The following is a 13,910-nucleotide window of genomic DNA, read 5'->3' as shown; positions in this document are numbered from 1 at the left end:
AGCATACTAAAAATAGAAAAAGTTATAAATAATTACTCCCTATGTTCCATAGTAATAGAGTTATTTTGTCATTTTGGTACGTTCAATATTAATAGAGTCATTTCCTTTTTTTTTGTAAAAGTAACACATTTATCTACACCAACTCTACTCTTCTCTTCATCTCTCTATCTTTTTCATTTTCAACTTTATTTTCCATTTATTAACTCACCTAACACAATTTTGTTATTCTCCGTGTCGAAAAGAAACGTTTATATTACTATGGAACGGAGGGAGTATATAAATGGTGGACTAACCCAAAACCATAAAATGATTCTTTTAAATAGTTCATAGAGGGAGTACATAGGACAGCCTATTTCAAAATTTCTACCTGAAACTAACTATGCTTCAATTCCAAATTGTTGTAACAAGCAATTGGCAGTAAATTAAGAAGAATAAAAGATATATACATTTAAAAAAATATGACAAATGAGAAAATGTAGTAAGAGTCATACTTGTTGATCTTGTTTAACCTCAGTAATAGGCCTAAATCTGTGCAAGAAATCCCCAATCAAATCCCCAAAATGCAACACAATATAAGTTCCAATCCCAGCGATCAAACCATAAGCAATAGAATACGTCAAAGGCATCAAAATCAAGGTGATAAACGCCGGAATGGCCTGCCGCATATCCGCCCAGTCCACCTCCACCACCGCCTTCATCATCAGCACCCCCACCAGTATCAGCGGCGGCCCCACCGCCCACGCCGGAATCGACGCCAGCAGCGGCGTGAAGAAGAACGCCAGCATGAAGTACCCGGCCACCGCGATCGCCGTCAGCCCCGTCCTGCCCCCCTCCCTTATCCCCGTCGACGACTCGATAAACGTCGTCACCGGCGACGTCCCCAGCAGCGACCCGACCACGATCGCGGACGCGTCCGACATGAACGCGAAGTACTGCCCCTCGAATTCCCCGGACGCGTCCGCGAATCCAGCGAAGCTCGCCATCGAGTAGAGGGTCCCGGTGGTGTCGAGAATGTCGACGTAGAGGAACGTCACCAGCGCTTCCCAGAAATGCCCCTTTCCTATGCTCTTAAAATTGAGAGCACCAGCTGTGCTCTCAATTTTATGGATGTCCACAATTTTTTTAAAGTAATTGAAGGCGGCGTCCCCTGCTGGCGTGTCGGGGAACGCCGTCACTCCGGTGTTCCTGAACCAGGAAACGGCGGTTACAAATATGATCCCGTAAATCATAGCTCCTTTAATGTTTTTCACTAAACAGAAAGCGATTATTATAAATCCCGCGATGCCCAGCCAGAGCGTGGCGCTTTCCATGCGTCCGTGCAGGCAGAGGATGTCGCCAGAAGTGGTGCCATTTGGCAACACTTGTACGGCCGCTCTGGCGGCGGCAGGGCAACCGCCTAGGGTTACTAATGTGGAGGGGCTGAAGGCAATCACGCCGATACCCTGATTGCTCTGCAGGCCGATGAAGGCCAGGAAGAGGCCGATTCCGGCCGAGGAGGAGATTCGGACGGGTTTCGGGACGAGCTTGGCGAGCTTGGCGCGGAGGCCGACGGCGGAGATGAGGAGGAAGATGAGTCCTTCGATGAAGACGGCGGCCAGGGCGGATTGGTAGGAGACGTTGCCGGAGCCGTGGAAACCGACGACGGTGTAGGCGAAATAGGCGTTGGTGCCCATCCCGGGGGCGAGGGCGAGGGGGAGGTTAGCGAAGATGCCCATAACGACGCAGCCGATGAGGGAGGAGGCGACAGTGGCGACGATCAGATCTTTTTTCGTTCTCTCTAGGCAGGCGGCGTAGCCGGGATTGACGGGGTGGAATTTGCAGGAGGAGTCGAGGGGGCAGGCGGCGGGGTCGGGGCAGAGGGGGGTGCAGTCGGAGACGGAGCAGGGGCCGCCGGAGTCGGAGAGGATGGAGGCGTTGACGGCGAGGATGTAGGCCATGGTGAGGAAAGTGGCGGTGCCGGCGCGGAGCTCGGTGGTGAAGGAGGTGTTGCGCTCGGTGAGCTTGAAGCGCTTGCCGACGCGGGATTTGGCGACGTAGGAGTTGAAGCGGCCGATGTGAGACTGCGGCGGCGGCGGGGGTGGGCCGGTTTCCACTTCCATTGTGGATAATGGGATTTGGGAGGATTTGATTTGGGGAAAGTTTCATTTTTTAAGGAAGTGAGCCCCTTTTTATATTGCTTAATGATGCTAGTTTTTAGCTTTTTATTTAATAGTACTAATATTACTCTTATTTTTCCATTTTCCTTTCTTTGCTAAAATTAGTTTAAATTACTCCCTTTGTCACAAAATAAATGGCCCCTTCTTTGAACAAGTACGAGATTTTATACAATTTTATAATTCCTCCGTCCTCCATTATGTATTCTGGTTTTCTATTTTAGTTTGTCTCATATTGATTGTCCTACTTTAAGTGACTCAACATTCCATTAATTCATTCATACTCATATTTTATTAAAACTCGTTTTGGGTCAAAGTGCGATGCATATTGGGGATATTAGAGGACGAAAATAGTATTTTTGTTAAGTAGAGAAAATAAAGTAAGAGAGAAGAACAAAATAAAAAGGGTTTCTAGACCAAAATAAAAATAAAAGGGTATCATTTTTTATGGGACATAGGAAAAATATTATTTTCAATAAAAAAGAGCAACTGTATTTCAATAATATTTAAGTGAAATTCGATAAAGTAAAAAAAATAGAGAAAGAATATTTATATTTTTAAGATAGATAATATTAAAGGAAAGTGATAAAGTATTAGAGCATCCACTACGCCGTCCCCCCACCGTCCCTTAAACTACTATTTGAGGGCCCCACTGTACTTTATTCCTTCATCCCTTAACTAAGGGACGGAACCTGCAACGCTCCGTCCCTTAACCGTCCCTTATTTCGTCCCAGGTTCCGTCCCTTAACCGTCCCTTATTTCGTCCCTTAAATTACTATTTATTCAATTTCATTTTTTATTTTTTTTCCAACACAATTCAATTAAAACAAACACACTTCATTAAAATTAAAATAACATTACAGCATAAAATAAAAATACAACTTAAAATTTAAAAAAAAACATAATTAAAATCTTTAAAAAATAAAAATGACATAATTTAAAATACAATTTTATATGGATATCCTTGAATGTTTTATATTTCACTTTCGATGTGGGACAAAATCATTCTTGGATGTCTCTATAAAAGAGAAACAACCAAGAATGATTTTGTCCAACATCGAAAGTGAAACATAAAACATTCAAGGATGTCTTTATAAAAAAAGAACAACCAAGAATGATTTTATCCCACATCGAAAGTGAAACATATAACATTCAAGGTTGTCTCTATAAAAGAGAAGCAACCAAGAATGACTTTGTCCCACATCGAAAGTGGAACATAAAACATTCAAGGTTGTCTCAATAAAACAGAAGCAACCAAGAATAACTTTGTCCCACATCGAAAGTGAAACATAAAACATTCAAGGTTGTCTCTATAAAAGAGAAGCAACCAAGAATGACTTTGTCCCACATCGAAAGTGAAACATATAACATTCAAAGTTGTCTGTATAAAAGAGAAGCAACCAAGAATGACTTTGTCCCACATCGAAAGTGAAACGTAAAACATTCAAGGATGTCTCTATAAAAGAGAAGAAACCAAGAATGGCATTGTCCCACATCGAAAGTGGAACATAAAACATTCAAGGTTGTCTCTATAAAAGAAAAGCAACCAAGAATGAGTTTCATAAATTCGCAAGCTCATCAAATATATGTGGGCTATTACGAATTTCTTGTATTTATTTATTTGTAAAAATTGTTTTAAAATATAAAAATAATTTTTATAAATAAAAAGTATTTTTTTAAATTCAATATTTTTTAAAAAAAATTGATTTATTGCGTCAGCACGTGACGACGCCCACTCGCGGGCCTGCGAGTGGGCGTCACGCACGACGCCGGGTCGCGCCACGTCGCCTAGGCGCGTGGCGAGACGGCCCGTCGCTTGTCTCGGCGACACGGGAGGCGGGACGGGACGGCGAGCTGCAACGCGTCGCGCGACGGACCCGTCTCTCCAGGACGGGTCGCGGGACGCCGGGGCGACGCGTAGTGCATGCTCTTAAGTATTTATTATGATTATGCCACTATCACGTTTTTCTCGTCATTGAATTCATTGATATTTGTTTCTATCCTCCATTAGGTTCCAACCATAATTCTTCCTGTTTTCACATTATGACTCTGCTATTTGATTTATCAAAATATAATTTAGAATCCACTTAGTATAATATTTCCTATCTCATTGCCGTAAATTCCGTAAATTGTTACTAGATCATAAATTAATAATGTACTGTTTTCCTCATGTAACAGTTCACGAATGAATAGTTATTAAATTAAAATATAGAAAAATCTAACTGAATCAGAAACTTAAACTCTGTAATTTGAATGCTATGTATTTGACCAAATGTTATGGAGATTCCATGTGCGTAAGATACACGAATCTAGCTCTAGGAAGCGGTTATCGTTTTAGACTTAAAAAGGTAAGAGATTAGAGGATCCTTGTCGATTAACCAAGTTTGTGACTTAATCTGTGAATTAAAATAACCAAATTAAATTAATTAATATTAATCTAATTAATCTAATTGTAATTAATTCGATTACTCAGGTTAATTAGATTATAGATTAAGGTGTAAATTTGGTCAAACCACATTTCACTGTTAAATTTTCAACGGAATGATTTACTGTGGCCAAAAACATTTTGTTTAGAACCAAAAAGCTAACAAACTTAATTCAAGAGTTCATGCTAAATAATCAATCGTGGGGGGTATTCGACCCTTTTAAATCATTAAATTTGATAAATATAAGTTCGTACTCAATAAAGAGTCAACTTATGTAAATTCAGTTTGTGCTCATCTCGAGTAATTTTTAATAGGGTAAATAGTTATTTAAATTACTAAGTTTGGTAAAAATCTGGTCTATCCCACAAAAGTATGAAATCCGCTAATTAAATTAAGAAATTTTAATTTATTTCCTGAGTCGAATAAAAACTAGAAAAATTAAAATTTCATTATTTAATTAGCGGAATTCAAACTTAGTGGGATAGATTAGATTTTGATCAAACTTGATGATTTAAATGACTATTTTCCCTTTTAAAATAACCAATATGCATCATGAGTGGGTTATGAAGCTAACTTTTCCAAAATTGCTAACTTGTTAATTTATAAATGTATTGTATTAAAAATGTCAACACGATAACATTAAAATGTTAATATAAACTTGTGCTGACATTTTAACATACTGTGTTGACATTTTAAATATCAATGTCAACGCAGTATATTAAAATATCAACTAAATTTATTTTGAAATTTCAATCTTTATATTTTTAATATACTATAGTAATAAATTAACATCATTAGTCAGTTAAGAAAGTTAGCAAGATATGCGTACATTAACGAGATTGTTGAATGCTAAATTTGAAGAAAATTTCTTCAGAAATTCGATAGTTCAACCTTACATATGTAGTGACGTAGACTACGTTTTTCATGTCATGCAATTTTATAATAATTCCACATTGAAATCAACGTCGTAGCTAGGTTACTTTATTTGGTCGTTTCATTCATTTTATTTTTAGTTTATATTACTGTGCTAATTAAAATAGCATTAAATGATGCAGCAGCACAAAGATCCAGACACCTAATTCGAACTAGTTGGATTATTTTGGTAATTAGAGCATGCGCAGCGGTAGACGGCCGCTGGTACGGCGTTGCTCTGTGCGAAGAACACGTCCGTGCTAGCGACCATGCGACGTGGCGGCACGCGATTGGGCAACGGCATAGCCGTTACCTTTGAATTTTTTTTATTAAAAATCAGTTTTTAATTAAAAATACCAATAAACAATTAAAAAAAATTCACCTCCCAAAAAAAATATATCGGATTTTTACCACTTTTTAATTTTTTTTATTTTTTCCCCCCAAAAATACACATTTTCATCTATAAATACTCTCACTTCACACCCAAAATTCACACCAAACTACACATTTCCCATCTTCATTCTCTCATATCCATTCTCATCTTCATTCTCCCATATCCATTCTCAATCTTTCTTCCACTCCTACACCATAGCAATGCCCGGCCACGGCGCGGGCTCCGGTTGGAACCCCGAATGGTTCGGTTCACCACCGTTTCCTAGTCCGGAAACGAATACTCGGCCCCTCCTCAAACCCAAAGTTCGGGCGTTCCGGGTGGCTACCGACCATACCCAATCGACGACCAAGGTGCCCCCGAAGGGCGATACGGGTGGACACCGGAGCCTAGGCCGACAGGCCCCTCCCAAACTCCGACTCCTCCTACTCGCGGTGTCCGCACACCGTACACTCCGGCGGAGATGGATAAATTGTTCAAGGCGTACTTGGAAATCTCCGAAGATCCGGTGGTTGGCACGAACCAATCCGGCAATCACTTTTGGTGGCGCATCGCTCGCCGGTACAATGAAAACCGACCGCCAGGAACAGTCGAGCGCAACGAGAGTATGGTGAGCAACGCCATCTTCCGAGCCAATGATAAAATTGGCAAGTTCAATGGCTATTTCTTCCAGGAAGAGCGGAATGCGGGGAGCGGCCGGAACGAGGTCGACTTCATCACTGCCGCGATGAGCACCTACCAATCCATGAACTACAAGCCGTTCAAGTACCTCAACGTTTGGCAGGAGACACGGACGCAACCGAAGTATAAGGGAGGCGTAACATCCTCCTCTAGCGGCTCCTCCAAACGGTCAAGGTCGGTATCCCTATCCGACGCCGGCTCCGAAGAAGTGGCTAACCAACTCGCCAGAGCTAACTTGAGTAGCCCCGACGCCGGCCCGGTTCCCAACGCCGACCGCAAGGAAGGAAGAAGGCGGCGGCCAACCGCCCTTCGAGCCGCGGCTGCAACCGCCGATGCTCCAGTTCCCGCTCCCGTTCCATTTGAGCCACCTCCACCCCCACCAACTCGTTGTGGCAGCTTTTGGCCCAACTCAATATGGCCGATAGGTCCACTATGACCCCCTCGCAACTTCGATCGCACGAGGCCATGATATTGGGCCTCCAAAGACAATTGGGGGTAGTGCCGCCGGATGAGTAGTCGTCCACGGGGGTATTTTTAGCTTTTAATTATGTAATTTTTAATTTTTAGGAGTTTAATTATGTAATTTTTAATCTTAGGATTTTAATTATGTCTTTTTTATTTTATTTGTAATTTGTAATATTTATTGTGGTTTTTTAATGAATTTTAATATTATGGAAATGTTTTTGCTTAATTGAATTGTGCTCGTCCTTGCGGAAGAGCACAACTGTGGGTGTTGTTCTCTTGCCAGAGAGCAGGCAGGAATTGTGGCGACGAGCCCACAACCGTACTTGCTGGCAAGAGCACGGTTGTGGATGCTCTTAGACTTCATCCGTTACAGAAACAGTCGCTTCTTGAATGAGACAGATTCTAAGGATGTAAAAGAAAATAGGAGAAAAAGTGACTAAAGTACGAAAGATAAGAATGAGAAGATGGATAAAGTAGGAAAGGAAGAGAAAAAGTGAAAAAAATAATGAGTAATAAACTTTTTTTTTTAAAAATGACACTATTTTTTATAGACATTCAACGTGACAAAATGAGACTATTTTTTGAATGTATAAAGTAATTTAATTTGATTTATAGCTAGTAATTACCAATACTTGTGTAATGAATACTACTTCATCCGTCTCATAACAATATGTGCACTTTCTATTTTGTCCGTTCCATAAAAATATGTGTATTCCATTTTTAAAAAGTTATACTATCAATTTAATAATGCATGTCTCACTATCTACTAACACTGTTTTAACTATCATTCTCATCTTTTCTATTACTTTACCATACCATTCTAATCATCTCTTATTTTACCAATTTTGTTCTAATTCTCATATCATATTCATATTTCATATTTTTATATGACTGAGGGAACATTAAACACAAGTAATTTTATTTCTTTCAATTTTTTCCTTTTAAGTATTTAATGCATCTCCACATGCGGCAAAATCCACGGGACAAAACTCAATTCCTTATTTTTTAAACAATGTAATTTTCTTTCTTTCATTGTTCTAGTAGGACCTCTTTAACAAAAAAGATAAGATATAGAAAGATATCTAAATATATGGGCTTCACATCAAAGTATGTGTAGATAAAAAAAAAATTCATTTTTGTTTGATAGAAATATTTTTTTATAGATTTGTATATTAGATAATAGCATATTAACTTGATAGGTTACACAAATATGATTAAAGTTATAATTTTAGTAAGATTGAAGCAGGCCCTTATCTTATTCTTCCCCGTCCCCAAAGAGTATGAACTATTTCTTTTTTCGTCCATCCCTAAAGAGTATGAACTTTCTAATTTTAAAAAATTCAAATAACATACTACCCCTACACATCATTTTATTTACAACTTATATCATTACCATTAACACTTATATCATTATAATAATGTGGACTCCACTCTCCACTAACATTATTTCCACTACCCTTTCTCTTCCTCTCTCTTACTTTCCCCCTTATTTATTAAAACTAGTGCCGAACCCAAAGTTCAATACCCTTTGGGGACGGAGGGAGTAGTGAGTTTTGAGTTAAACTTACATATGATAACAAACAATTAGAAATGTGCATATATTCCCTCAATCACTAAAAAATATGAACTATTTCCTTTTTAATCTGTACCTGAAAAGTATGAACTTTATAATTTTGGAAACTTCTTTCTTTCTAATGTGGTGAGACTCATTCTCCAATAACAGTACTTTAAAACCTTTTTCTTTCTATTGTTAATTATGGAGCCTAAAATATCTCATACCATCTTTAGAATTTGTTTCCTTGAAGTATATTTCATTGTGATAGATTTATTCCTTAGAAAATATTTCTTTATGGAATATGTTTCCTAGTTTGACTAGAATTAGGGCTCTCTACTTGCTTATAAATAGAGGTGCTCCCTCATTGTAAAATCATCATGAAATTATATAATGAAATTCCTGGCTTGGCATCGCCCCCAGACGTAGATACACATTGTATCGAACTGGGTAAACAATTCGTTGTGTTCATTCTCTTTCATATTTGTGATTGCTATTTGTGATTGCCTGTGTTTGATTCCCAACAACTGGTATCAGAGCCTAAGGTTTAAGAGGCAGAAATCAGGATGGGGATCGACAGGAAGATTGTTGTAGAGAAGTTCGATGGATCTGATTTCAGATTTTGGAAGATGCAGATTGAGGATTACATGTACGGTAAAGATCTATGGAAACCTTTAAAAACCAAACTCGAAAAGATGGAACATGAGGAGTGGGAGCTGCTGGATAGAAAAACGATGAGCGCGATTAGGCTATCGTTGTCCAAGAATGTGGCTTATCACAAGACTGCAGCAAAGTCGACGAAGGAGATGATAAAGATATTGGAGGACACGTATCAGAAACCATCAATGGCAAACAAGGTACATCTGATTAGACGATTGTTTAATTTTAGAATGCAAGAGGGAAAGCTGGTGCAACAACATCTTAGCGAGTTCAACATGATTACTTCACAACTGAACTCGGTTGATATAAAATTCGCTGATGAAATTCGTGCCTAATTTTGCTATCGTCCATGCCTGAGAGTTGGGCTGGCACAGTGACAGCAGTTACTGCTGTAGAGACAAACCTGACAGTTGACAGAGTAAAAGATCTGATGATTGGTGAGGAAGTTCGCCGGAGAGAATCAGGATCTTCTACTTTTGGATCAGTACGGAGTATTGAACAGAGAGACAGATCAAAAGGAAAGCAAAATCGTGAAAGATCAAAATCCAGAGGAAGGAGCCAATCCAAGAAGGATTTGGATCAAGTTAAATGCTGGAATTGTGACAAGTTTGGGCATTTTAGAAATCAGTGTGAGGCACCGAAGAAGTATAAGAATAAGGATCAGAAGGACAAGAAGATAGCAAACGATACCATGTCTGATGACGATGGAGAGACATTAGTCTTGAGTGTGAGTAGTCCGATGGAATCGTGGGTATTGGATTCGGGAACGTCGTTCCATTCCTACAGCAATGTGGAGATAATGGAAGACTACGTTTCTGACGATTTTGGGAAGGTACATCTAGCTGATGACGAGCCCTTAGATATCGTGGGAAAGGGAAACGTGAAGGTAGTGACATCCAATGGATCTGTGATAAAACTGAATGGAGTCAGACACATTCCTAGATTACAGAGAAATTTGATTTCGATTGGGCAGCTTGATGCAGAAGGGTACACGGTGACGTTTGCCTGCAACAATTGGAATTACGAAGGGAGCTATGATAGTAGCTCGAGGTAAGAAGGAGGGTACGTTGTATACCACAACTAACTCCAAATATTGCATTGATCTTGCAAGTGAGGCAAATAATGCAGATTCGTGTCACTGTCGTCTTGGCCACATGAGCGTGAAATGGATGAAGATAATGTGCTCAAAAGGTTTACTGCCCGGCTTGAGATCTATTGAAGTTGGCCTATGCGAGGATTGCGTGTTTGGGAAACAGAAAAGGGTGAGTTTCTCAAGAGGAGGCATAAAATTGAAGAAACAGAATTTGAGTTGGTCCATACTATCTATGGGGACTAGCACCTGTGAAGTCCCTAGGAGGCTCTGAATATTATATGACTTTCATCGACGACTCTTCTGAAAAGCTATGGGTTTATTTTCTGAAGAGTAAATCCGATGCGTTTGACGCATTCAGGAAGTGGAAAGCCCTTGTTGAAACTGAAACCGGGCTGAAGGTGAAGTGTCTACGATCCGATAATGGAGGAGAATATGGACTTGCAAAGTTCAAGGAGTTTTGCGCCGAAAATAAAATTCGCATGGAGAAGACTGTGAAAGGAACTCCACATCAGAATGGAATCGCAGAGCACATGAACAGGACGTTGAATGAGCGAGCAAGATGCATGAGGTTGAAAAATGGATTGCCAAAGAATTTTTGGGCAGATGCAGTCAACACAGCTGCATTCCTAATCAATAGAGGTCCATCAGTTCTGTTGGAGTTTCGGATACCCGAGGAGGTTTGCACAGGAAAAGAGGAAAATCTATCTTTCCTACGCATCTTTGGTTGTGTTGCTAATGCTCATGTTAGTTTCATTGAGAGAAGTAAGTTCGATGTCAAATCTATTAAGTGTATGTTCAGTGGTTATGGAGGCGATGAGTTCGGTTATAGACTTTGGGATGAGCAGAACTGTAAGGTTATTCACAGTAGAATGAACATGAATTGTACAAGGATAGATTGGAGGCGTCGAGTCCCAGCAGTTCTGAGCCCCTAGTGGTGGAGCTAGACATCTCAAACTCGAGTGGGAGCAAGGAGAGTCAGAATGCTGAAGAGGTGCTTGAAGAAGAACCAAGCACTCCACCACCGATTATTCCGCTGCCTAAATAGACTAGAGAGCGACGTGCACCTGATAGGTACTCGCCCTCTAATTTTTATTCGTTACTTATTGATGGTGGTGAGCCCAAGTGTTATGCAGAGGCAGGAGAAGGCCTTGATAAACGAAGGTGAAAAATTGCCATTCATGACGAGTATGCCTCTCTTCTTCGGAATGGCACATGGGAGCTTGTGGAACTTCCAAAAGGGAAAAAAGGCATTGCATTGCAAGTGGGTCTATCGAATCAAAGGTGAAGCTGATGGTAGCAAGCGCTACAAGGCTAGGCTGGTTGTCAAGGGATTTGAGCAACGATACGGTATTAATTATACAAATGTGTTCACTCCTGTTGTGAAACTAACTACTATTCGTTTAGTGTTCAGTATGGTAGTTGCAGAAAATCTATTGTTACATCAGATGGATGTAAAGACGACATTCCTTCATGGTGATTTGGAGGATGAGTTGTACATAACACAGCCTGAGGGATTCGTAGTAAAAGGAAAGGAAAATCTTGTGTGCAAGTTGAAGAAGAGCTTATATGGTTTAAAGCAAGCTCCAAAGCAGTGGTACAAGAAGTTTGATGGATTCATGATGGAGATTGGCTATAAAAGATGCTACGTTGACCATTGTTGTTACTACAAGAGGTTTGACAAGAACTATCTTATCCTGTTATCATATGTTGATGATATGTTGATCGCAGGAGATGATCAAAAGGAGATGGATAAGTTGAAAATGCAATTGTCTGAACGATTCTCCATGAAAGATCTTGGAGAGGGTAATCAAATTTTTGGCATGAGAATCGAGCGTGACAAGACGGCAGGAAAATTGTATCTTTCGCAAGCTGCTTACATTGGTAAGGTTTTGGAAAGATTCAACATGGATAATTCGAAGCCAGTAAGTGTGCCTTTGGGCAGTTACTTCAAGTTGTCGAAAAAGGAGTCGCCAAGTACAAAAGAAGAACGTGCTAAAATGAAGAAAGTTCATTATGCTTCAGCAATTGGCAGTATTATGTATGCAATGGTGTGTACGAGGCCTGATATCGCACAAGTAGTGGAAGTAGTGAGCCGGTTCATGGTGATCCGGGCAAGCAACATTGGGAAGCAGACAAATGGATCCTTCGATACTTGAGAGGTACTACAGAAAGAGTCTTATGTTTCAATGGCAAGAATGTCGAGCTGGTAGGTTATTTGGATGCAGACTTGGCGTCCAATGATCTTGATGGGAGAAGAAGCACAACCGGGTATGTATTTACTTGTGGTGGTACTGCTATTTCATGGACTTCTAAGTTGCACAAGACCGTTGCTTTGTCTACTACGGAGGCTGAATATGTAGCTGCGACGGAAGCAAGCAAGGAGATGGTCTGGTTGCAGAGTTTCCTAGATGAACTTGGGAAGGAGAACAAGAGTATCGTACTCTAAAGTGATAGTAAGAGTGCTATTTTCTTGGCGAAGAATTCAGCGTTTCATTCTAGGACAAAGCATGTGGAGTTGAAGTATCATTACATCTGACACCTAGTGGAGATGAAAATCCTGCAACTTGAGAAGATACTTGGAAGTGAGAATCCAGCAGGCATGTTTACTAAGGTGTTGACCTTAGATAAATTGAAGCTATGCATAGCTTCAATTGGCCTTGGAACATGAAGAGAAGGTTAGGCAGTGGTAAACTGATACAAGGATCAGATCACGAGGAAATGATTGCTTAGGAGTTGTTAGTCTCCAAGTGGGAGATTGTTAATTATGGAGCCTAAAATATCTCCTACAATGTTTAGGATTTGTTTCCTTGAAGTAAATTTCCTTGTGATAGATTTATTCCTTAGAAGATATTTCCTTATGGAATATGTTTCATAGTTTGACTAGAATTATGGCTCTCTACTTGCTTATAAATAGAGGTGCTCCCTCATTGTAAAATCATCCTGAAATTATATAGTGAAATTCCTAGCTTGGCATCGCCCCCGAACGTAGATACACATTGTATCGAACTGGGTAAACAATTCGTTGTGTTCATTCTCTTTCATATTTGTGATTGTCTGTGTTTATTTCCCAACAACTTGTTGGGTGCAAACCCATCCCCCATCGGATGAGTGAGGGAAGTTGGAAGATGTATATAATTCCTGTCCAACCCCAATTAGTTTGAGGCCTTTTGGGAGTGGCCCAAAAATAATTCCTGTCAAACTAATGTTGCAGTCGACGATCCTAAAAGGTGGTATCAGAGCCCAGGTGGCTATGGGTTGGGCCTGGATGAGCCCCGGCTAGGGTCGGGCCCTAAAGGACTCGAGGTAGAGTCGGACCTATGATGACCCAGGGCCAGGGCTAGAACAACCCATGCTCGTATTGACTGCGTTCCCGATGTAGTCTCGGTTTGAGGGGAGGTTTGTTGGTGCAAACTCATCCCACATCGGATGAGTGAAGTAAGTTGGAAGATGTATATAATTCCTGTCCAACCCCAATAAGTTTGAGGCCTTTTGGGAATGACCCAAAAACAAATTCGTGCGGGCTTGACCCAAAGCGGACAATATCAAACTAATGTTGCAGTCAACGATCCTAACATCT

The 13,910-nt window shown here is 40.3% G+C and overlaps 1 protein-coding gene across 1 annotated transcript; it reads right to left on the bottom strand.

Annotated features, from left to right (window-relative positions):
* Positions 1-289: 289 nt before the first annotated feature.
* LOC121745409 (adenine/guanine permease AZG1-like) lies at positions 290-2,127 on the bottom strand. Its single transcript, XM_042139302.1, has one exon. It carries the CDS (start codon positions 2,097-2,099, stop codon positions 486-488), a length of 1,614 nt encoding a protein of 537 aa, XP_041995236.1. The 5' UTR covers positions 2,100-2,127; the 3' UTR covers positions 290-485.
* Positions 2,128-13,910: the final 11,783 nt, after the last annotated feature.

The sequence above is a fragment of the Salvia splendens genome, chromosome 8, assembly GCF_004379255.2.
Source record: "Salvia splendens isolate huo1 chromosome 8, SspV2, whole genome shotgun sequence".
NCBI classification, from domain to species: domain Eukaryota; kingdom Viridiplantae; phylum Streptophyta; class Magnoliopsida; order Lamiales; family Lamiaceae; genus Salvia; species Salvia splendens.
This window is presented reverse-complemented; position numbering and strand designations above follow the sequence as displayed.

What these genes read in the sequence shown, in the direction of transcription:
- LOC121745409 (XM_042139302.1), bottom strand. Translation starts at nt 2,099, where the DNA reads ATGGAAGTGGAAACCGGCCCACCCCCGCCGCCGCCGCAGTCTCACATC.